Raw genomic sequence first — 23,710 nt, 5'->3', positions numbered from 1 at the left:
GTAGTTCTTTTAGTGTAATTGGGGAGTCTCTGGGAATCTGATAGTCTTTTATGGTTGACTCTAAACTTTGTAGCTTATCTCGTAAGTGCTTGTGCTGCATATTCTTCTCTATTGGACCAACGAGGCTGGAGGTAGGTTCTCATGTTTTTGTTTGTTTAGTGTTCCAGTTTTCCCAGAGGTGGTTTGTTTTTATGGATTCCTCGGTGTCATGTAGCTGGTTTCTAACATGCCGGTCCCTTTTTATCCTTACTGTATTGCAGTGTTTCACCATAGCGAAGACGTTCATTCTGGTTGTCTGGGTCTCTAACGTTTTGGGTTTGATAGCTTCCTTAATCGCTTTCGGAGATTTTGACATTCATTGTCAAACCATTTGTCATTGTTGTTGGTTTCTATTCGGGGCCTTTATGTTTGATAAAGAGGCTGAAAAGGTCAAATACGTCAGTGAGGTTTTCTGCCCTGTTCACCTCTTCACTGTTGTGTCAAAACTGGTCTAAGAGTGATTTCACTTGTCGCCTAACAGTGTTTTTGGTAGGTTTCCACACTGCTTCATGATTGCGGCGTTGATCTGTTCAGGTCAGCTGTGGTTTTGCTGTGGTCTGACTGGGGTGGTTAGCGGGCCGACGGTGCTCCGAGAGACACCAGGCTGAGGTCAGTAAAGTGAAGTAATCCACTGTACTGTTACCCAGAGATGAGCTGTACCTACTGTCGGAGTCCCTTCGAAGCCGACCGTTGACCATGCACAGGCCCAGCGCACGGCAGAGCAGTGAGAGCTGTGACCCATGTTTGTTCGTCTCTTTGTCGTGGTTTTTGTCTCTCTGTGTTTAGAGACAACGGTCAAAGATGCCGATTAAGAACGTAATTTAAAATCACAATCACAAACCGCAGAATGGAGGGATTTGACACTCCAGAACAGAGGGCAGGAAAAGGGTTGGCAAGCATGAGATGTATATTTTATCATTTATCAGAATCAGGTCATTTATATCATATATATCGTTTATAATAGATTACCAGTGTGTTATCTAGTCACTAGTTACAGCTGTGATTGTACCTTAAATGATCACGAGTGACGAGTAAACTTCATTGATTGATTGATTGAGCAAACGTACTTAGTTGCTTTCCACCACTGGTATGAGTTCTTAATACTTATTACAAGGACTCTGTGTTTGATGATTTCATTGACTTATTTTTAGAGTTTTTCCCCTCGCTGTTTGTTAGTTTAAAATAAACTCTGTTTCTGTGTTACCATAGCCCATGTTTGAATGCAATTAGTTAGTCAAAACTGAGTATTTAGCCTTTTCACACCAATGAATGTGTTTTCCAAAGTGTGTCCTCTCCGCTATTTATATTAAAACTGACTTCAACAGCATGTCTTTTTTTTTAAAAGTCACATTTCCCACCTTTCCCGCGGAACGTGAACGCCACATTCGATTAGACGAGGTCCCGTCTTGGCGGGTGACGTCAGCGGCTCCAGGTAAATCGGCACACCTTTTTTTTTTTTGTTACCTGAGCCCGCGCGCACACAAACAGAGAGCAGCAGCAGCAGTCGTCACCTGAAGACATGCGGAAGTGATTTATTGATGAGCCAAAATGTCCGGCGTTTCATCTGTGATTGGTTGATCTTTTCTTTTTCTTTTTTTTCTTTTCTTTTTTTTTTTTTTTTTTAAAACTGATGGAGCGACGTTAACGAGGCCGGACGGAGCTGCTGGAACAAACCGGGGCGCTCACACCGACACGGGAAGCGACGTCCAACATGTTCTTCAAGGCTGTCGAGGTAAACACACACACAGACACACGCGCGGCTTACCTTTGGTCTGCTCGGTGATATCGGCGGGTTCGTGTGCGGGTGGGTGTACAATATGAAACGGTAATGCCAATGTAACGAAGTACTTTTACGGCGGGTCTCGCAATACTTTATACTTCTTCTACTGTACTCGTCCCGGTAGGTAGTTACCGAGCGTGCCGGGACACTGAAACTGACGCTACTTCATTGACAGGTCACATTCAAAAACGAAGGAAGGAGCGGACTATATTGTGCGTTTGTGGTGTGCTGCGGTTTGTTTTGTTTTGTTAAAGTTATTGAGCGTTTGGGAGTCAGCGGCGTAGGCAGCAATTGTATTTTGGGTGGGCCAGCGCAAAAGTGGGTGAGCCGCCTTGTCTCCCAGAAAACGAGGTAGGAACAGGTAGAGGAGGAGCTGAGGAAGAACGGCAAAGCACTGCCTATTCAACGGAGCATCAGTCTGTGAGGGCTGCACACAACAGTATCAGAGCTGACTTAAAAAATGTTTATATATTTCAGAAGCTAAAAGTTTACTCTGTCCTGTCAGTACAGGTTTTTTTTTTTTTTTTTTGTTAGTAAACCGGAGACAATTCTCACAGGGTCCGTGGGACGCGCGACCCGGTTCTTTTCCCCACTCCGCTATCTTTACGCGCGGAGGCTGCGGCACCCCCAGCACCCGCGGCTACGGGTGAACCCCCATAAGGAAGCACTATTCATTCATTCATTCATTCATTGGCTGAAGGCAGCTCAGATCCAGAGCACAAATACATCCCAGAGACTTCCTACAACTTATTTAAACACCCCCGTTGCAATGACAATAAATGAAGTTCATATTTATTTATTTCCATATTTCCATATATGTATATATATATATATACAGAATGCGTAAAAGCATGACATGAAATCCCCCAAAACAATTCATTTTAAATCCTTTATACTTTTCCTAGTCACAATAATAAGCATAAGAAAAGTAATAAATATATCGATAAAAGACAAAACAGAGAAATTGTAGTTTTACGCTGTAACACACACTCTCTCAGGTTTGTCCATGAAATCTAACAGGACACCAAATGTACTTTTCATGTGGGCAGGACACTCTGAGTTTCAGTTTCTTGCTTCGCATCTGGCACTGACCTGGGAACACCGCTCTCTCGTCCTTCAAAACGAGATTGTAATTTCCTGAAAACGCTAACGTTGCCAACGTGTTTTTTGCGGATTCATTATCATTCTGTGACCCCCACCGGTTCAAACACGTACCACCTCACTTTTAAAGTGAAGCTCCCCAAGTCTTTGTGGGTGCATATTATGGCATCGCTGGGGGGAAAATGTATAAAGACAATGTAATATGCTATATTTCAGCATCACGTAGTTTGAAATAAGTAGATTAAAGCTGCGCACAAAGGTTATTTCATCATCAATTAATAATTGGGTCATTGTTTTGGTCTATAAAATGTCTGAAAATATCCCCAAAGCAGGAGGGGGAATTTTCCAGTTGATTGAGTAACTGATTAATCGGCTAATAGTTTCAGCTCTAAAGCAGATACCGAGTGTCTGACTACTGAAGGGGAAATGCGTGAATGTCCTGCTATGTGATTGTAATGACTGTAGTTTCATGTGAGTGTGTGTGTGTGTGTGTGTGGACTCAGTGGGTCAGAAGTGAAACCTGTTTATTACCAGGGAGCACACCCATGCCGAAGGTTCACTGCCATATAAACATATATATATATCTGGATCCAGTAGACCTAGAGATGGAGTATCCATCAGCTTATCTGCACTGTAAATGCCATGAAGGCAGTAAAATGTTTAAACAGCGTTGAGCAGAACAAAGCAGAGGGAGTGAGTGGGAGCATGGCAGGTCTGGACCTGCAGGCTGCTGAATGTTTGTTGCTGTGAGAAAACGTATTTAGACGGCTCACGACAGACCCACGGGAACAAGGAGAGGGAGAGCGATCCGTAGTTCCGTCTTTTCCTTGCGGTTTGTCGGGTCAGTCCTGATCGACAGGCCTGTACAAAAACCCCTCCTTCATGAAGATTAGAGTGTTAATGCAGCTCTGACTGGCCTTGCTGGTAGAAGCATATCTTATTTTATTCTTCCAAAAAAAATATACAGAAATCTTAATTCAATTTTTATTTACACAGCAAAAGTCAGCTCATGACACTTTACTTACAGAGCAGGTCTAGACCATACTATTTATAATGTTACTTACAGAGACCCAACAGTTCCCACCATGAGCAAGCGCTTTGGTGACGGCGGCAAGGAAAAACTTCCTTTTATAGAGAAGGGCGGACACGGGCCGACCAGAGAGGACAGGACAACTACGCTTTTTAACAGAACGTCCGAAAATACAGAAGTATTAGAGAGGAATTCTTCCCAAAACTTGAAAAATTCCTCGAATTCCAAAGTCTGACAGAAAGAGAGAAATGAGCCTTTGGTCTAGGGGAAAAGAAAGAATATGTCACTTGTCACTGTGTGTGTGTGTGTGTGTGTGTGTGTGTGTGTATATATATAAACCTGGAAATAATCACAAAGTCTGAGGATTCAGAAACATTTAAAAACACAAGAAATTCTGCACTACTTTTAGGTCAGCAGTCAAATTGAGAGAAATCAACAATATAATACAAATCTGCCGCGCCGGGCCGCCGGGCCCCTTCACAAGATAACAACTTTTCTGGGGTAAAACCCTGCATCTTGTTGCATTTGCTGCTCCAAAATACAGTTTGGCTGCTACGTTAACACACATATACCCGCAGTGACTGAAATCAGACAATAACTCTGAGTAATGAGTAATCCAGAGTCACAACGTGTTGAAAATAGCGTGATTTGTATTGTTGAATTTATTAAATTGAATTTATTGAAATGTGCATTATGCTTAGTTGGCATGCGCGTTATATGACAGGCACCAGGGGTTTGCCCCCCCCTTTCAGCTTCCTCTTTCCTATATAGTCTTAAATCTTAAATATCCGCAAACATTTCATCATCATTTCTTGATGTAGAGCTCTTGAAAGTGAAGTTTCTTGATGATTGTTACCATGTAATATCTTAGTGTTACATATCCAAAAATGTAACACGCTATATTCAGCTGGCGTGAGACAGAGTGTACTGAGCTGCAACCATCGGTGTGTTTGAGTCATTATGAGTTCAGTTTGTAAAAGAGGAAGAATGTGTTAGAAGTCACGCAGTCTGACTTTAAGTGTTCACAACATGTCACCAAGCAAAATGAGTCTGGTCATAAATGTATAACAGACATCTGTAATACGACACTATCGAGTCTGTACGATAAAACCACATGCACTGTGTGGTTTTATCGCTAACCTTATCTGTGTGTGTGTGTGTGTGTGTGTGTGTGTGTGTGTGTGTGTTAAAGGAAAACATTGAGCTGTGGGACGGACAGAAGGACGGTACCAACACGGAGCCTTTACTTCCTCCAACGGTAAGAATCCACATCCCCCCCCCCCCCCGCTCATCTGAACTTTGCGTACATTAACAAGATAAGTGCAGCAGCATGCAAAATGGAGAATGCATGTGCTCATGTGAAAGGATCCTTTGCCCCGCGTTGAACCGATAAACCATGAGTTCTATCTTTCAAAAGCCCGTTCAAGATAAAACGTCGGCTGTCTCATTTGCACGCTGCGTCTTGTTTTTTTGAAGCAAAGCGCAGCCGTGTTTCCTGTCCTCTTAATGGGTCCGTCTGGTGTGCTCACTGCTGTAACTGTGAACAACAGGACATGGGGTTTTTACTCAGCTGAGCAAAGACCCCCCCCCCCCCCCCAAACCTGGAACATGGATCTACATCAACAGTAACAGCACCTGAGCAGGTGTTTCTCAGAAAAAGGTGTAGTAACCTGAGCCTGCTCCTTGGGACAGAACCTGGCTGACTCATTGGATAAGCGGGGTGACTGGCTTGCTCGCTGACCAGCTGCAACATGTAGACAAGACAGGTGTGTAGTGGCTGCAGTTGCCTCTGCTCAGCTGAGGTGCTGGACCGCTGACAGTATTATCACTCTTTCGACAGGACAAACGTTACCTCACTGAACCCCCGTCCCCCTGTCCAGCATCAACTCAGCTGAAATTATTTTCTTTTTTGCTCCCAGGAGATGCACCGCGAGTAGGGACCAGTCTTCTTTTGATGCAAGGTTTCGTGCATTAGCAGGAATGCAGCGCAACATGGACGATGCGGGCAAGCAGCCCTCCGCTTATTCGAAAGTGCAATAAAAATATTCTGTCCCTAAAATCAACGAATAATCATTGATTAAAGATAATCGGGCTTGTTTCTTAAAACCAATCACGCGTTGTACAATTCCGGCCCGGGTCCTTTGCCGCATGTCATCCCTGCTCTTCCATATTTCCTGTCACTCCCCAAGTTATCACCATACAATAAAGGCAAAAAATGCCCCCCCCAAATTACCCCAATCACAATCTTCTTGAGCGGCACTAAGCTCAGGATGCAGCGACGGTGCTCTTGCAAAACGGCAACATGCCGGAGGGGGAGGAAGAATGCTGACTGAAATAGTCGGGCGAGTCGGGCTAGGCTCACACCAGAGTTTGCTTGACAGCTCTCACACCAGCTCAAATGAACCGAACTAAACGCACCAGGTTTGGTTTCAACTGAGCTAAAACAGGTCGGCGGTGAAAGCAGCCTCGAGGCTGAGTAATGACGTAGAGGCAGTTTGTAACCCTGCTTTGACTAAAACCTGTGATTTTCTCCGTAAGTATTTCACGGGTGGTGTTTTGTCTTTGAACAGGCCACCCAGAGGACGTTCGACTACGTGCTGGTGGCCCACAAGGTGAACGATGACACGGACCAGAAGGCTCAGAGGCAGAGAGCCTTCATCCAACAGCTAGAAAAGAAAAATATCGCCGTCACTGTGAGTCTGCATCTTCACCGTCCCACATTTCTGATATACCATAGTGGGAATGATCGTATGAACCAAAGAAAACGGAGTTCCATCCAGTGTGTGCGTGTTGTTTTGTGTGCGTTTAGAAGATCATCCATGATGACAAGGTGTTTTTCGGCCTCCGTGCTCCGCGTGAGATGTTTGAAGACTACCAGTACCTGCTCAAAGTCTCCGACTCCTGCAACTGGTGTGGAGATGTGAGGGGCGGCGTCACCCAGGCCACCAGGTAACACGCACATACACGTGTGTGTGTGTGTGTGTGTGTGTGTGTGTATATACAGTGTGTGTGGGCGACACCGCAGTCACAGATGATGGTGGAACCTATACAAGTTGAGCGTGAGCGCTCCACTCTGCCGGTTGTTGTGCTGTTCCATGAGAAAGCAGCAGTTACGTAATTATCTTTCATGTGAAGCGACAGCCGTAACGTTGATGGTGGAGCCGCTGGTTTCACATGTGAATAACGTTATGTTCTTACACACGGAAGTATCATTGAACAACACTACAACTTTATGTAGTATATAAATACTTCCTCCCTGACAAGTGGTGTTGTCTTCCTTTTTAAAGGAATAGTTCAACTGGCCAGCCTGGCTCCGTCCAAAGTGAAAGCTAAATCCAGTGTTTGTACGGATTAAACAAACCAAATACAACATGTTCATGAGAGAGATTTTTATTAGACGTGCTGGAGGGAGGATTTTTTAAACCTCCACCTGTTTGTGCCTCTCCTCCACCTGTTTGTGCCTCTCCTCCATCTGTTGGTTCCTCTCCTCTACCTGTTTGTTCATCTCCTCCACCTTTTTCTCTTCTCTCACCAGTTTGTGACTCTCCTCCACCTGTTGGTTCCTCTACTTCACCTGTTTCTCTTCTCCACCTGTTTGTTCCTCACCTCTACCTGTTTATTCATCTCCTCCACCTGTTTGCACTTAAACGTATTTTTCTGGCTTCTCCAGGATCCGAATCGTCCATTTCATCCTTCAGCAGACCTACATCAACACAGGAGGTGGGTGCGATTAGTTTAATAGAATTTAATAGTACCATCTGTGGCTTTACCTTCAACAAACTTAACATAACATGTTGAGATCTGGGACAAACAGCAGCCTGTCATGCAGATATGTTCTGTTTTATTCCATCAGAGAACCTTGAGGATCTGTTGATGAACGATGTGTTTGAAACCATTTTCTGCCTCCATGAGGTGAGTCAATCTTGAGTCACAGTTATTAAGTTGATCAACTGAAGTAATTCAGTTTAACTGGGAGAATGTGACTCCTGAAACTGACATGAGATCCGCTAGAGAAAGAAATGTCTGACGCCGTCGGAGTCGTTGGAACTACAGAAACACTCTGGAGCTTCTTCACTCACAAATGATCTTGTGGTCGAGTGTAGTCTCGCATAGCGGAAGGGGAGGAGAACTAGGAGAAATAGTCGGCCAATTGCGGACTTATACCAACAGCCCACATCCGGTGAGTCAGACTAGTCAAGACAAGTTTAATTTGGTCTGTTACCAAGTTACGCGCTTGTGACAGCTGATAGCCGCCGGAAGACGTTTAGACGACTAAACATGAGGAGCTACTACCTGGATGTTTTCTACACGCTTTGATAAAAAATAAAATCGGTAAAGTGAAAGTGAAAAATTGCTTCCAAAGGAAGGATCTGCATTGGTCAGATTTATTTTAGCTGGCACCAAACCATTAGAATATGCATTAAACACCAGCATGCCATGAAAAACACGATGGTCACATGGTTACTCGAAATATATCACCTAGTAAAAAGGTTGTTACAAAAACAGAAATGTTTCTCTCTCTAGTAAGAAAGTGAACGTAAAATATTTAGACACACTATGAAATACACTTTTGCCCAGATGTTGCGATGTTGATGTGAAACTTGTTCAGTGTGTTAGCATAGCGTATGTTGATTTTTTCTTTTTCTTTTTTTCCCATGATTCTCAGAGGAAGAAGCAGAAACAGTTGAAGGCGAAGTGGGCTCGATGGTCCGGTCTGTTTGCAGGCCAACCAGTCAACGACGTCAAGTCAGTCAACTTTTTGTCTGTATCTGTCTATCTGTCTGTGTGTCTGTCTGTCTGTCTGCCTGTCTGCCATTGTTAACGACGTAACCGTAGTGGATTGAGGAAAGCAGAACGTAAAACCTGTTGCATTTGTTTAGACGAGAGGTTTCAAACAGAGGCAAAGATACTGTGTGAGATGAAAGGGACAGGTGCTTGCAGCTGTCGTAAAAAGATATCTAAAAGTTTCATATTGTAGTTTGGCTGCTGATTTGACCATTCACCAACACGGTCAGCAGTCGGAGCTACAGCAGTGGCTGTGACACATAGCTCATGGAGCTGGTTAAGCTACGCAGACCGATTGCTGCAATTTGTGTCAAAAACTGTGCTTACAGTTTCAGAGTATGTAGAACGTGAATAAACGTCCATTAATTAGAAATCATAGAAAAAAGATGCTCCCTATAACAGCAGAAGTCGAATCATCAGGTTTTTAAGTTTTCTTTAGTATCAAAGAACTCTGCAAACCGCCCAAGTGCGTGCTGTCGGTCACAGTCTGATGAAGACAACAGATCCACATCGTCGGCAAAGAGCAGAGTCGCAATTCTGAGGTCCCCAAACCGTATACTCCCCTCCCCCTGGCTGGGCCTTGAGTTCCTGTCCATGAATATCACAAACAGAATTGGTGACAAGGGACAACCCTGGCGGAGACAGTTATGTAATTATCACCCACCGAAAACGAATTTGACTTTGAGCCAAGTATATGGACAAGGCTCTCACTTTGGTTATATATGGACCAGATGGTTTGTAGTAATGACCCTGCTACCCCACACTCCCACAGTACCCCCCACAAGCCCCCCCGGGGGATACGGTTGTAAGCCTTTTCCAAGTCCACAAAACACATGAAGACTGGATGGGCAAAATCCCATGACTCCCCCACTAACCCTGGGAGGGTAATTTATCCCTGGCATAAACTTTTCCAGGGAGGCCGGGCAGTGTAATACCCCGATAATTGGAGCACACCCTCCAGTCCCCATTTTTAAAAATGCGAACCAGCAACCCGGTCTGCCAGTCCACAGGCACTGTCCCAGACCTCCACGCGACACTGAAGAGGCGTGTCAGCCGAGAGCCTTCAGCATCTCAGGGCAATTTCATCTACACCTATCGCCTTGCCGCAGAGGAGCTTCTTCACTACCTCAGCAACCTCTGCCAAGGATATGGATGAGGCCTCCTGCGGGTCTTCAAACTCTGCCTCCTCCACAGATGATGTGTTGGTCAGGTTCAGGAGTTCCTCAAAGTGCTCTTACCACCGCTCGACCATATCCAAGAAGGCTGGGCTACTCTGAACTGCTGTTTGGTGCAGAAGCATAAACAACAGTCAGGGACTTCCTCCAAAAAGCTCAGCTCTGGTCTCATCAGACCAAAGAACCTACTGGAAAACCTGAAGACCCAGATGTCATTTGAATCTTTCATCCCTGGCGGAGACCACAAGCTGAAATGCGTTGGGCTGACAATAAAGTTGTTGTGTATGCGACAAATGTTTCTGGAGTTTTGACCTTTTCAAAAAAGGAAGTCATTGGTTGAGTTGATGTTAAATCATCTGCTTGTATGTTTGCTCCCTGCAGGTGTTACTTCGGAGAGAAGGTGGCTCTGTACTACCTGTGGCTGGGCTGGTACACCAAGCTGCTGGTTCCAGCTGCTGTTCTGGGTGTTGTAGTTTTCCTTTATGGACTCTTCTTTTTCAACACCAACCCTCTCATGTGAGTCAGAAGTAATATTAGGTGGTAAATGCTCTAAAACTTGGGGAAACACTGGTCCTTTTGCATTAGCATAACTGTAAGTCCCTTTAAAACTGTATAACAAAATGTATGACTTGGGGGACCTCTAGAGGGGACATTGTTTTTCTCCAAAATCTCTCTCACTTCATCTGTGAGGTTTGTTTGTGAAAATGTCCAAAGTTGGATTCAAAGTCAGAAATCAGTAGACAATATTCTCTAATTGTCCCGGCTCCTCTACACTGCTAAATTTAGTACCATGGCTGACAACAACGACAACAACAACAACCACAGGCTGACAACAGACATGATAAACAATGTCTTTCTAAAGCAACGTTTTTCGTGGCTAATACGAGAGGAGGTCATGTGACAGTCGCAGAGAGATATTAGATGGGATGATATTACAGCCCACATCTAATGATGGTGAAGAGAATATTAATTTTGCATTAAGTTTGTCTTAGTCATACATTTTGTGTTTTTCCCCTTTGGAGAGAGTTAGAGACACAATGTCTGTTGTGCATATGACAATGAAGAACTTGAAACTTGCCTTCCCAACAACTCTTTGTTTGATGAGTGTGACTTCAGGAGAGCCACGAGAAGCCAGCTCTTTCTCTTCATAAATGTTTTGTTTTCTGTTTGTGCAGAAAAGCAGCAGCTGAACGATGACCTTATTTCCACTAACCCTTAAATCTTTGTCTCTCTGTGTGTGTCCCCAGTAAGGAAGTGTGTCAGTCCAACATCACCATGTGTCCTCGATGTGATAGGTGTACAGTTTGGCAGCTGTCAGACACTTGCACCTATGCTAAGGTGAACTCATCTCTTGTCATGTCATTCTGTCCATCTGATCTCGTCGACCAGCTGCTTGTTAGTTCACATTAATGTGAATGTAATTCAGGACTTCATCCAGAGTTTTGGACATTTCGACACTCTGGAGAGAGTTTTGGAAAAGCTACGTGAGGCTTGTGTGGACATACTCTTTGTTGTTACTAAATATTTGCATTAACAACAATAATGATCACATTATGAGTTGGTGCGATCAAACTAATAACTGGGGTATTTATAGTGTGCAGGTGTCACTCCTACATAATAGGCTGAAAAACTGCTGAGTACTCATGTAATAATGTAGTAATGACTACTGAGTACACATGTAATAGTATAGTGACGACTACTGAATATTCATATAATAATGAAGTCATGTGCTGAGTACTCATGTGATAATGTAGTATTGACTTCTACCCCTTCGGGGGTTGGAACCCTAATAATAACAATTGTAGCAGCAGGTGAGGAGTTACTTTGTTCTAACATAGCCCTGTCTGCAAACCTTCCAAAATTCACTAAAGAGCAGGACAGAGCTGCAACCCTGAACTATGATCCAGTACCATTTGTGTCCCACGCAGTGTATGTAGTGGTCCCGAAAAGGACTTTTTCTATTGTCACCTGTAACCCCACAAAATGATAATTAATGATACATTTTGGTTTTGGAACGACTAAAAAGCCCTTTCAAACTCTACAGAGTAGAGCTTTAGCATTTAGAGCAATCTAAGGCCGGACAGGCGTGCAGTGCCAAGCGTACAGCTGCATATGCTGTATATGTTGGGATAGGGGAAAGGTCATTGAATTTACCACAAATCAGCTGACACAGAAATGCTAGAAATACTTCTTAGTAACTGAGTAACAAGGGCTTTACCAGCTTACAGTCCTTTTTATATTTGAGTAATGAAGAGGTTAATCAGAGCTGGTCCGGCTGTTTATCTGTGTTTGTGTGGTACTGTATTTATGATCTTCCCTCTTGATGGGATTCATGATGTATTTGTATCCACACAGGTCAGCCATCTGTTTGACAATGAGGGCACTGTGGCTTTTGCTATGTTCATGGCAATCTGGGGTGAGTCTCTGACCTGATCTAGTCTGATGTCTGATCTAATGCCATCTATTGTGATGTGGAGTCCCTATTTAATTGGTTGCCTCTGTGTGTTTTCAGCCACTCTGTTCCTGGAGCTGTGGAAAAGACACAGAGCGAGACATGTTTCTCAGTGGAAGGTCTACGACTGGTGTGAGGAGGAGGTACTGCTTTCTGCCCAAACTCACAGATCATACTGGGTCTTTGACTAAAGACAAATCTGCATCCGAGTCTAGATCCTGTGTAGTTATCTGTAGTGTTGTGTTGCACCTCACTAATGGCATCCGTAAGGGCAACTGTTTGAAAAACTTGTTTATGAAAGTGGAACATAACTTTAAAAAGATATCATGAATGGAAATTATATATCTATATATATCTGACTCATGAACATGAGCCATAAGCAGGAAAAATAATTCTGTAAGGGAAAACTATAATTTAAAAAAATACGTAAACTTGCTACCAAAGCTGCAGTCATTTAATAACTGATCCTCTATTTTAATTTACATTCTCATTTTATTGTCTTTTATTTAACCAGGTGAGAGATTAAGATCATTTTCAACACAGACCTGCCCAAGAGAGAAGCATTAAAACATTAATTACAATATTAAATACAAACAACGACTGCCACACACTACGAAACAGTATACACAACATCCAGCTAATGTGCAGTAAAATAGTATACACAACATCCAGTTAATGTGCAGTAAAATAGTATACACAACATCCAGTTAATGTGCAGTAAAACAGTATAAACAATGTTAATTTGATATGCAGTAAAACAATGTACACAATATCCAGTTAATGTGCAGTAAAATAGTATACACAATATCCAGTTAAAATGCATTGAAAGAGTACACACAACATCCAGTTAATATGGTGTAAAATAGTATACACAACATCCAGTTAATGTGCAGTAAAATAGTATACACAACACCCAGTTAATATGGTGGAAAATAGTATACACAACATCCAGTTAATATGGTGTAAAATAGTATACACAACATCCAGTTAATGTGCAGTAAAATAGTATACACAACACCCAGTTAATATGGTGGAAAATAGTATACACAACATCCAGTTAATGTGTAGCAAAATAGTATACACAACATCCAGTTAATATGGTGGAAAATAGTATACACAACATCCAGTTAATGTGCAGTAAAATAGTATACACAATATCCAGTTAAAATGCATTGAAAGAGTACACACAACATCCAGTTAATATGGTGTAAAATAGTATACACAACACCCAGTTAATATGGTGGAAAATAGTATTTCACAACACCCAGTTAATGTGCAGTAAAACAGTATACACAATATCATATAAACAAGGTATGATTTTCCAAAACTATGTAAAATATAGTTAGAACTTCTCAGGTTAATTAACTTACTACTATTAACTACTTCTAATTCTAATTCTGGATGTGTTACATAACTGCGGCTTTGTTTGCAGGTTTCAGTTTTCTTATTTCTAAATATTTTTAAGCTGAATTTGGCAAACATAACTCTTACTCAAGGTCTACTTACTGGCTTTTTTTTTCTGGGGCTTTTACCCCATCTCATGGTCTTCCTCAGTGCATGGAGTCTGCTCAGTTTGCATGGAGATGGCTCAATTGTCATTTATCGTGATGGAAGCGTTGCACCAACAAAAAAGTAGCGGCAGATACATGGCAACAGCTGATCTCAAATCACACTGACCGACTGATAAAAAACAAGTTTGTGGTTGCGGGTTTTGTGCAGGTCAGCTGATGATCACCGCTGATATTTACATGCATACCAAATGAAAACCAACTCATTTTTGAGAGAAAGTCCTCTGCCTGTTACTGCTCTTATTGAAGCACTTGATTCCTGGACTCAAGGGTCCTTGTGATATACTTTTGATGTGTGAGTTGAATATCTGCCTCTGTGTATGTGTGTGTGTTGACAGGAGGAACTGATTCTGCAAATAGTCAATGATCCAAATTGTAAACCAGAACAGTTCAGACACTCCTACCTGCGCAGCACTCTGGTCCTCACTCTGGTGACACTCATGGTAAGACACACACACACACACACCTATAGTCTGATACCTAAAAGTTGGCGGGAATGTTCAATACTACTTAGCTGCCAATATGAAACTGTTTCTCAAAGATACGATCAGTTTAATTATCCTGGAACGACAGCTGCAGTTGTTGGTCAAACAGTATTTCTTGCTGATTTGGGAACATGGGTCCAATGTATTGCGAAATAAAAATAAATAAGAGCTTGAAATCAGATCGCAGCCTCACAGAACCGAAAACAAAGTAACACCAGAGCAATAGAGGATGAGAATCAGAATCAGAATCAGAATCAGAAATACTTTATTGATCCCGGGGGGAAATTGTACAGTACCGGTGCTCCCATTCCAGAGTAGAAAAATAGCATAATTTAGAACTAAAGGTATGTACAAAATATAAAAATAAGAAATAGAAAATAAAAAATATACACATTTACAGTATTTGTCAAGTCAGACTGCAGCAGAGGGGGTGTGAAGAAGAAGCAACATGTCGGTTTGTGTGTGTGTGTGTGTGTGTGTGTGTTCCAGCTGATGCTGATCATCGGTCTCGCTCATGCCCTGGTGGTGTTTCGAGTGGTGGCCGCCCCCTTGATGTCTCAGGGCAGCTGGGAGTTTATCAGCGACCACGCCAACACTGTGGCTATGATGCTGGGAGCTGTGCTGCACTACGTCACCATTCAGATCATGACCCGGGTATGCATGCCTGCATCCCGATCCTCACGCCGCGTTCACACAACGTCGGCAGAATTGGGAGAGCAGGAAAAAAATACACTGATTGTATTAGTGTTAATATTCTAACTATATTTGGATGTAACCAAGTGGGGCGTATCGTCCCTGTCAGAAATTCCTGATCTCTCTCCGACTCAGAATTAGACGTCAGAGGTTGACGTTGCTTCATAATTCCGGTTTAAATGACACGACCACGCCCTGATTACTGCTGCCAACAATTTTCTAATGGCAAAATCTCTCCTGTCTTTCTGTGTGTCTCCCTCCTTCAACGCCACCTGTAGGTAAACAGATGGGTCTCCCTCAAGCTGTGTCACATAGGTGAGAACAAAGTAGGATACTGTTATTCAGTACGTTGTACTGTGAGTACTACCAAGTGTACACATGCGTAATGCAATACAAACGCGGTCATGTTTGGTTATGTTTAAAGCACACTTGGAAAGATACATAATTGGGGCCTGGGGTCTGGGGCTCCTCCCCCAGAAAAAAAAGTGCATTTCTACACCACCCAACAACTTGGATCAAGTCAGGTGTCTGTTCCGCTCCATCCCAATTAATAAATAAATATGAACAGCCATGTTCGAGCGGGGTTCAGACAGCAGTAAATAATAATGATCCGATTCTCCTGGAGTTTCAATGCCCCGACTTTTCAAAAATGTCAAAATCTGCCCGTCCACTATATTTATTAGAAACAGTATCACTGCTGTTTGTGATTGAGTTTTTTAAATGACTGATACTTATTCCACATATTTGTCACCTTGTGTCACACACACACACACACACACACACACACACACACAGAGACAGGGAGAGAGAGAGAGAGACAGACAGACAGACAGAGAGAGAGAGACAGACAAGCAGAGATGGAGAGAGAGAGGCAGAGAGACAGACAGACAGAAACAGATAGAGAGACAAACAGACAGACAGAGAGAGAGAGAGACAGACAGGGAGAGAGACAGAAACAGACAGAGAGAGAGAGAGAGACAGACAGGGAGACAGCGGCAGAGAGAGAGAGACAGAGAAAGAGACAGACAGACAGAGAGAGACGGAGAGAGACAGGCAGACAGAGAGAGAGACAGACAGACGGAAAGAGAGAGACAGAGACAGACAGACAGAGACAGACAAAGAGAGACAGACGGACAGAGACAAGACAGATCGGCTCTACGTGTGATTAGAAAAGGCATGGCATGTCTCCCACCTTTGTAAACAGCCACGCTCCTGTGTGATTGACAGCCAAAGCATGCCGTGACATACGATCAGCGACGGGTTCGACTGCAGGCTGCTTAAATATAGTCAGCTGATTGGGGGGGGACGGTATGATGATGCGTTTTCTTTTAAAAAGACAAAAAGTGGCACTTGCTCCACTTGCTCCATCGCTCAGGCACCTGTGAATACAAAGACATAGAAATATATTGATTTCGCCAGGAATGTAAAACAATAAAGTCTTGTTAAAATATATACTTACAATTCTATTATTGAATTTTAGACGAAATCAAATATTCCACGCCATTTTGTCTCATATCGCACCAGTGCATTCATGCATTTCCATATGTTTTCTGTGTGTGTGTGTGTGTGTGTGTGTGTGTGTGTTTGTGTGCATTCAGAGAAGACAAACTCATTCGCTGCCACAGAGAGGAGCTTCACAGTCAAGATGTTCACCTTCCAGTTCTTCACGCTCTTCTCCTCGCTCTTCTACGTGGCCTTCTTCCTGGGCAGGTACTCTGTCCGTCTGGTGTGCATGCGGAAATGTTCGGCCCTTCTGTTACACTTTTGCTGAAATGGTCAAGTCAGCATACGACACCCTCTATCCTTAGACCCTCCATTCATCCTGACTGCACTGCATATTGTTTTAAAGTGTCTACATCATGATGTGGTCTGTTGGTGCACACTTTCTTACGTGTGTGCTCACAGATTCAGACATAGCAAACGCAATACCAAACCGTGCTCAATATTGTCCCCTAAAGCTGCCTCGGTGGTTGATCCAGTCGATTGTGGCTCTAAGTCCAAGGTCCTCTAGTTTAACAGCAGAGAACGGATAACATCGCAGTGTTAACGGGAAGGCCCACACCGCTGAGACGGGTGTGAGGACCCTGATGGGTTTGTTGTAGCGATGTCTCACGCGGCGAGCACCAAATACGAACACGCCACATAGGCCTGTATTGAAATTGGTAAATGGTGAAGATGTAGAGGGATGGCGCCGTAACTTGGGCTGTCAGAAATAATGAATATTTGTACGAAATAACAAAATTGAACTCGCATTAAATTCACCTCGGAACTCAACCACCAGACAGACAAATAAATGAAGAAATGCAACCATGCGATGAATAATTGATAATTCAGTCATGAGGACCATTTTATACCATATGACGCAGTGAATGATGAATTTGGCGAGATGTATTGATTCGGGGAAACATTAAGGAAACACTAAGAGGATAAAACGCTCAAATTGACCAGTGAAATCACCTTCAGCGGCTGAGAGGTTATTGGGAAGCGGAGGGAAGCAATTTTTGATTCTCGGATCAAACACCCACTTGGCTGGGTGCGCGGGATGCAAAGTTTTTTTAGCTCTTAACTTTTGTTGCGTTAGAAACCAGACCAGCTTCCTTCGGGGAGCTCTTGCTTTCAAAGTTGGCTGGATGCCGGCCTTCAGCACGTCCCGTCCTGCCCGGTATGCAGCTGAGATCCGGGCGTCCTCTGGGCCCGCTCTAATAGTTCGATGGTCAGGCACGAATGGCAGGGCCGATGTCTGGAGGCAGAGACGAGGCAGATTAGAGTTATCGGGGAGAACGCGGAGTCATTGGATGAGGGCAGTAAGAATCAGAGAGGAGTTTAGAGCAAGACAGGGATCTTTGGGCGTCTTCTTGTTTTGTAGTCTTCCGTAAAAGGGGCGGCGAGGTCCGATCTCAACGGCACGAAATCCCACCCCAGATCTGTTCTGTCTTAACTATTTTCTTTGTTCCAAATTCTTTCCTAAAGAATGAATTTAGGTAATTAAATTTAGTGGCAATTATATACATATAGAATTATAGAGAACAAACCTATTTACCATGTGTGTCTGTATATACGTATGTGCACAGCAGCTTAAATGAGTAAGTAACATAAGATCAATACATACCAGTATTCCTTGTAACCCAGGAATGTATCTAAGGAATGTGTCCCTTATCTCTGAAATGCAACAGGGGAGGGGGGAGGTGACACACACAGACACAAATGTGAGATTTGGCATTCCAAATTAGATCTTCTTTCACTACAAACTTTGAATTTTGTGACGGAAATGCATATTCACATTTCCTGTTTCATTAGCTCAATTAATTCCATGTCCTGGAATGTGGGAGTACTAGCAGTTATTAAATTGGCCAGTCGTCAATTAGCTTCCATTAGCGTCCACTCTGAGGTCTGTTTTATGACCCAGACGTCACCTGAAGACGGGGTTTTTGGGGGAAGTTCATCCTTGAGGCATAACAGAGCCTGCTTTCATGACCTGGAGACAACACTTTGGGGAAGGTTCATTCTTTTCATTCATTTTACATTTTACACACACAAAGTTTTGTCAAATTGCGATGAGGGTCATGATCTCTGTGGCTGAGATGGCTGCAGCTCACGTCCAGAAGGTTGAAATGCTGATTGTTGGTGTAAGGTTGGTGTTTTCCTGTCACAGGATAAACGGCCACCCAGGAGACTATGTGCGTATCGCTGGATGGAGGCTGGAGGAGGTGAGGAGATTCACTTTATCTTTCATACAGCATGCCTGCACCACAGCACTAACCCATAGATATGTTCTCTGTGTGTGTGTGTCGTAGTGCCATCCCAGTGGTTGTTTGACAGACCTCTTCATCCAGATGGCTGTTATCATGCTGCTCAAACAGACTCTCAACAACATATTTGAGTTCACCGTGCCGTGAGTGTGCTGTGTTTTCATTCAGCATCTCCTGTAAGGCCGCAGGCGGCGAGGCATTAATGTCCAGTCCTACGTGCTGTCAGCCTAGACCCCATCAGAAAACACAGCGCAAACATGGCCGACTTTGCATTCATGCGGAGACTTTGTGTTTTCCAGCTGGCTGAAGAGCTGTTTGAGCAGGAACACCTCAAAGAAGCTGCAGAGGAAGTGCGGCTACTGCTACAGGAAGGCGTGCCGTGATGAACAGGGGTGCACTGAGCCTTGTGACATCTGCAAACTTCGGGACTGGCTGCGCAACTACCACCTGGCCGACACCGACGCCTTCAGTTTGTTCAACGAGTTCCTGGAGATGGGTAGGTCCACAGTCTCCCCCCTGACCCTCGCACCTGAAAACCCAACTCACTAGTTTAGAAGGTCCTCGCACAAAGTCCTGTCAGGACTAAGAAATGTTGGCACTAGGGTTAGGGTTAGTTATTGTTAAGAAAAGTGGTAAGGTGTTATTATAGCTACTATTTTCCAACCCTAACCCTAACCCTAACCCACCTGACAGTACCTGATTGAGAAATGGTCCCCCTAAGCCTAACCCTACAAACCTGTACTTACCCTTAACCTCATCTCGGCATCTGATATTCTGTATATAGAACACTGTATAGAATATCTGTTACTCAAACTGGACTGGACTCTTCGACTGTATTTCATGCTTCACCTACAGCAACACGCCCCCACCAACGCAGCGTTGTATGTAACTGTGTAATACCTAACGTTTTTATTAATTTTATGCTTTGACAGCATTCATTATTTCCCAACTCTCAAAGGTATTCTTGATTGAACTGCCAGTTTCAGATTTTATATATTTATATAGGTCTAATATTTCTCAAATCTACTCTAAAGTCATAATGTTTGATGTTTAAAAAACAAAACAAAACTACAATACTCACTGTTTGCTGTTTGTTGCTATTCCTAAGGTGTTAAAATACTTTATTCCATTCACCGTAACACTGTTGTGTAACACATCATCATTCAGTTGTATGTAAACAAAACCACACATTTCTCCTAACTTGTTCGTAATGATTTTTGCACCAGAGGACAAACTTGAACGCTGACCAGTCAGTGAAAAATGCTTAAAAGAATGACATCTCCACATTACTAATGTACTGTCCGTCCCTTCCAGTGGTCCAGTTCAGTTTCACTACCATATTTGTGGCAGCGTTTCCCCTCGCCCCCCTGCTGGCTCTCATCAATAACATCTTTGAGATCCGCCTGGACGCCATCAAGATGGTCCGCCTGGAGCGGCGACTGGTTCCCAGGAAGACCAACGACATTGGTGAGCTGTGTGTCCGTTTATTTACGGGGTCATTTATGAAGCATTTGTCAGATGAAGACACTTTTTCCCCCCACCGCTCTTAATACAAAATTCATCCAATCTTTACCAAGTTTGATGCACAACATATTTAGATGACTGTCAGTGGTCGCTGAAAATTCAAAGTTAGTATTTGTTTTATTTTCTAGGACATGTGAGGGTGTCACTGTCTGTTTTCACCTGAGAATGAAGGGTTTAAGACAAGGCTTGATTACAGGTCCATCTGTCAGCCTTGTCCTTCTTCAGCTTCAAGGCTGAGAATCACTTCCACCTTGCAAACTGTTACTGATAGATGTGCGTAACAGTACTTTCCCCTGTCTGCAGGTGTGTGGACGAAGGTGTTGGAGGCCATCGGCGTGTTGGCAGTAATTGCGAACGGCCTGGTCATTGGAGTCTCGTCGGACTTTGTTCCGCGCCTCGTCTACCGTTACCGCTATGGCCCCTGCGCTAACGGAAGCACTCACACACAGTCAGTCACGTCTCAGCTGGTAGAAACACCTGGCAACGCGTCAGCAGACCGTGTCGCGTCTCATAACGTGTGTTTTGTGCTCCTGTTGCAGCTGCATGCAGGGCTACATTAATGACACTCTGTCCACGGCCTCTGTGATGGTTAGAAATGACGTAGGTCAGGGCTTCAACGTCACACAGTGCAGGTGAGAAGACCTTACTCTTAACCTGCTCCGTCCGAACATAACAGAAGAACCAGTGGCAGGTCTGATAAACAGGATAACCTGTCCCGCTGTGTGTGTGTGTGTGTGTGTGTGTGTGTCTGCAGCTACAGAGACTACAGGAGCGACGAGGACTACACTCTGACTTCTCAGTTCTGGTTGGTCTTGGCTGTGCGCTTCGCCTTCGTCATCCTGTTTGAGGTGCGTGTGCTCCAGATTTGGGTGAGACAGCGTTGTCCATTTGAACTGAAGAAGCCAGCTGAATAGTTTCTTGTGCGTCTCTCCTGTGTGTGTGTGTGTGTGTGTGTGTGTGTGTGTGTGTGTGTGTGTGTGTGTGTGTGTGTGTTTCTGCAGCATGTCGTGGTCGTGTGTAAGTTTATAGCAGCCTGGTTCGTCCCCAACAGTCCCATTCTGGTGAAGAATGATCGGCTGCACGACAAGCTGGCTCGGCTAAAGGAGGAGCTACGGTAAGCCAGCAGTACCAAAGGGCAAAGATCATGTAACAAGAGATGAAGATAAAGCTCTGAAAACACATAATCACGCTGTGGGAACACTGTCAGAACATCTCCTAGAGCTGTAGGAAGTCATCTGTAGCTGACAGAAACTTCAGACAGTGGACAGAGATGTAGTGGTGTAGCGTGGTGGAGGTTAAAGACAAACAATATTCTTTACACGAAGAAAGAAATAACTTCATGTATTACATTTGGTGAATTCACAAGAGGCCACAAATAATTAAGAATTTGTTGTCGACAGCGTTTCACAAAGCTTATAAGGTTACCCCTAACTCAAGAGCTAACAAAACTGGGGAGTCTGGGGACTTTCTGCCTGGGTGACAAAGGAGTATATATTGTAGCAGATCATATTTCAAAATTAAGGCAGCACCAAAAGTATGCAGCATAGGCCTAAATACAAATTGGTACAATTACAAGTAAGTGGAGGGGTGAACAGTGTACAACCGGTTGCTTGCTCTTGTGAGCTGACTTTTCTATTCTAATCATCATCGGGTCAAACATGTTAACGTGTCCAATGCAAAACTAATGACGTTCCCATCAGCCTCGGCAGTACGCTGTGTTTACTGCTCATTAGCTAATGTTAGCATGCTAACGCTCTGCACTTTCACCGTTGACGCCAGTGTGGCTCTCCACTCTTCATCCTTATTCTTCATTGTGTGTGTTTTTGTTCTTTTCGTCTTTCTTTCTTTCTTTCTTTCTTTTTTTTCCCAGTGAAATAAAACGCAGCAAATCAACAGACGTCTGACCTCCGACAGCTGACCCCCAGATCTGCGTCCACTGATGAACCCCGGGTGGTTGAAGTGTGAAAGGGAAAAGACGGTGTCTTGTCTGTTATAATTTATAGTTGTTGTTGGAATATGAGGCTTGACTGTAGCAAGCTGTGATGTTGTGTGAGGGTTGTGTGTCAGAATATTATTGGACTTTTATTTACTCCTGCTGACACAACCACCGCCCTACACTTAACACACCAGCTAACAGTCATGTGATGTTTTTATATTTATATGTATGAAAGAATACATTATTGCCGTTTAATGTTGTTAATACGTTGTTGTTCCAAGAAGCAGGCTCACAGAATCATCTCACAGAAACATCATTGCCGCACATTTTACAAGACGTTTATGAACTCCACATCGAATGTGTTCAGCCAGACAAAGGGTCTGAAATATACCAACACACAGTCGCTGAACCCACACTAGTGAACCCTCTTCCGAACGCCACCTCAGAGCTCAGCGCATCCCACAGTTCACCCACGGTTTACTCCTCCACACCAGTCCAGCTGTCGGCGGCAACAAATACCTCCACAGATGGTCATCACTTAATATTAACGGCCTGTTCCTGTTAGTGCGACTGCACGATGACATCCCATATCTGATATTGTAAAGAAGAAATATTAAATCGTATCCTGTCAACAACTTAGAAATAAGTAGATATGTTCTTTCCCTAAAACCTCTGCCAGAAACCATTCAAATGTTTAAGCTTTTAGGTACACAAGGCCTATGTGCTTCCAGATCATTTAATGTCTTTATTTTTTTTCATTTTTTTTCCCCAATTGTATTCCTCTTCACAGCTCCTGAATGTGTGTTTCGTCGTCGGATTAACTGTAAAACTGCGTGGGTGATCCTGTAAATTTTGTTCATTTTGTGGAAAGGAAATGGGAGCTCCGCTGAGCCATGCATCTGTATTCGGTGGAGTCACGGGGTGTCCTTATCAATCAAGCATGTCCCACTGAGCTCCGACGAGCTTCCAGGCGTTTGAGGTGTGGGAGCTGGAAATACATCACACAAGTAGACAATTGACTACTGCAAATGTACCACCAAGTGTGGGTGTTGGGTTGGACCCAATATCGCTGCATGGGATAGAGTTCAGAGGTCAATTCCAGCACATAATGTGTGAAGCCCGATGTTTCCAATTCTCAGGTCCAGTTTGTGCAGACTGTGTTCCGTCACCTAAACCCACTCTCTCACGGACTCTTTCATTCATGGACATTACATTGTATTGATTTAGCTGATGCTTTTATCCAAAGCGACTTACAATAAGTGCGTTAAACCACGTGGCTACAACCAAAAAAATGAATCAAGAATCGTGCAAGTGCATCGACTTCATCAGATATGCTGAACTGCTTCAAGTGCTACACGCTTTTTTTTTTTTCTTTTCTTTTTTTTTAATGAGC

The 23,710-nt window shown here is 43.6% G+C and overlaps 1 protein-coding gene across 1 annotated transcript; it reads left to right on the top strand.

The window, feature by feature from the left end:
• Positions 1–1,724: 1,724 nt before the first annotated feature.
• On the top strand, positions 1,725–22,351 carry LOC139283787 (anoctamin-9-like). Its single transcript, XM_070903828.1, has 24 exons — positions 1,725–1,771; positions 5,143–5,208; positions 6,521–6,643; positions 6,760–6,899; positions 7,621–7,670; positions 7,804–7,862; positions 8,617–8,696; positions 10,292–10,426; positions 11,158–11,248; positions 12,266–12,326; positions 12,423–12,505; positions 14,269–14,373; positions 14,905–15,069; positions 15,387–15,423; positions 16,707–16,818; positions 18,761–18,815; positions 18,903–19,000; positions 19,157–19,353; positions 20,172–20,324; positions 20,685–20,829; positions 20,921–21,013; positions 21,136–21,229; positions 21,383–21,495; positions 22,252–22,351. The coding sequence occupies exons 1-24, from the start codon at positions 1,751–1,753 to the stop codon at positions 22,283–22,285; spliced, it is 2,310 nt and encodes a 769-aa protein (XP_070759929.1). The 5' UTR covers positions 1,725–1,750; the 3' UTR covers positions 22,286–22,351.
• Positions 22,352–23,710: the final 1,359 nt, after the last annotated feature.

Source organism: Enoplosus armatus, chromosome 1, assembly GCF_043641665.1.
Source record: "Enoplosus armatus isolate fEnoArm2 chromosome 1, fEnoArm2.hap1, whole genome shotgun sequence".
Taxonomy (NCBI): domain Eukaryota; kingdom Metazoa; phylum Chordata; class Actinopteri; order Centrarchiformes; family Enoplosidae; genus Enoplosus; species Enoplosus armatus.
Note: the sequence above shows the minus strand (reverse complement) of the source record. Positions and strands in the feature narration are given on the sequence as shown.

Bases quoted from the DNA above. Each gene is read 5' to 3' on its own strand.
- LOC139283787 (XM_070903828.1), top strand. From the start codon at position 1,751: ATGTTCTTCAAGGCTGTCGAG. The intron at 8,697-10,291 runs GTCAGTCAACTT...TGCTCCCTGCAG, and splicing joins CAACCAGTCAACGACGTCAA to GTGTTACTTCGGAGAGAAGG. The intron at 10,427-11,157 runs GTGAGTCAGAAG...GTGTGTCCCCAG, and splicing joins TTCAACACCAACCCTCTCAT to TAAGGAAGTGTGTCAGTCCA.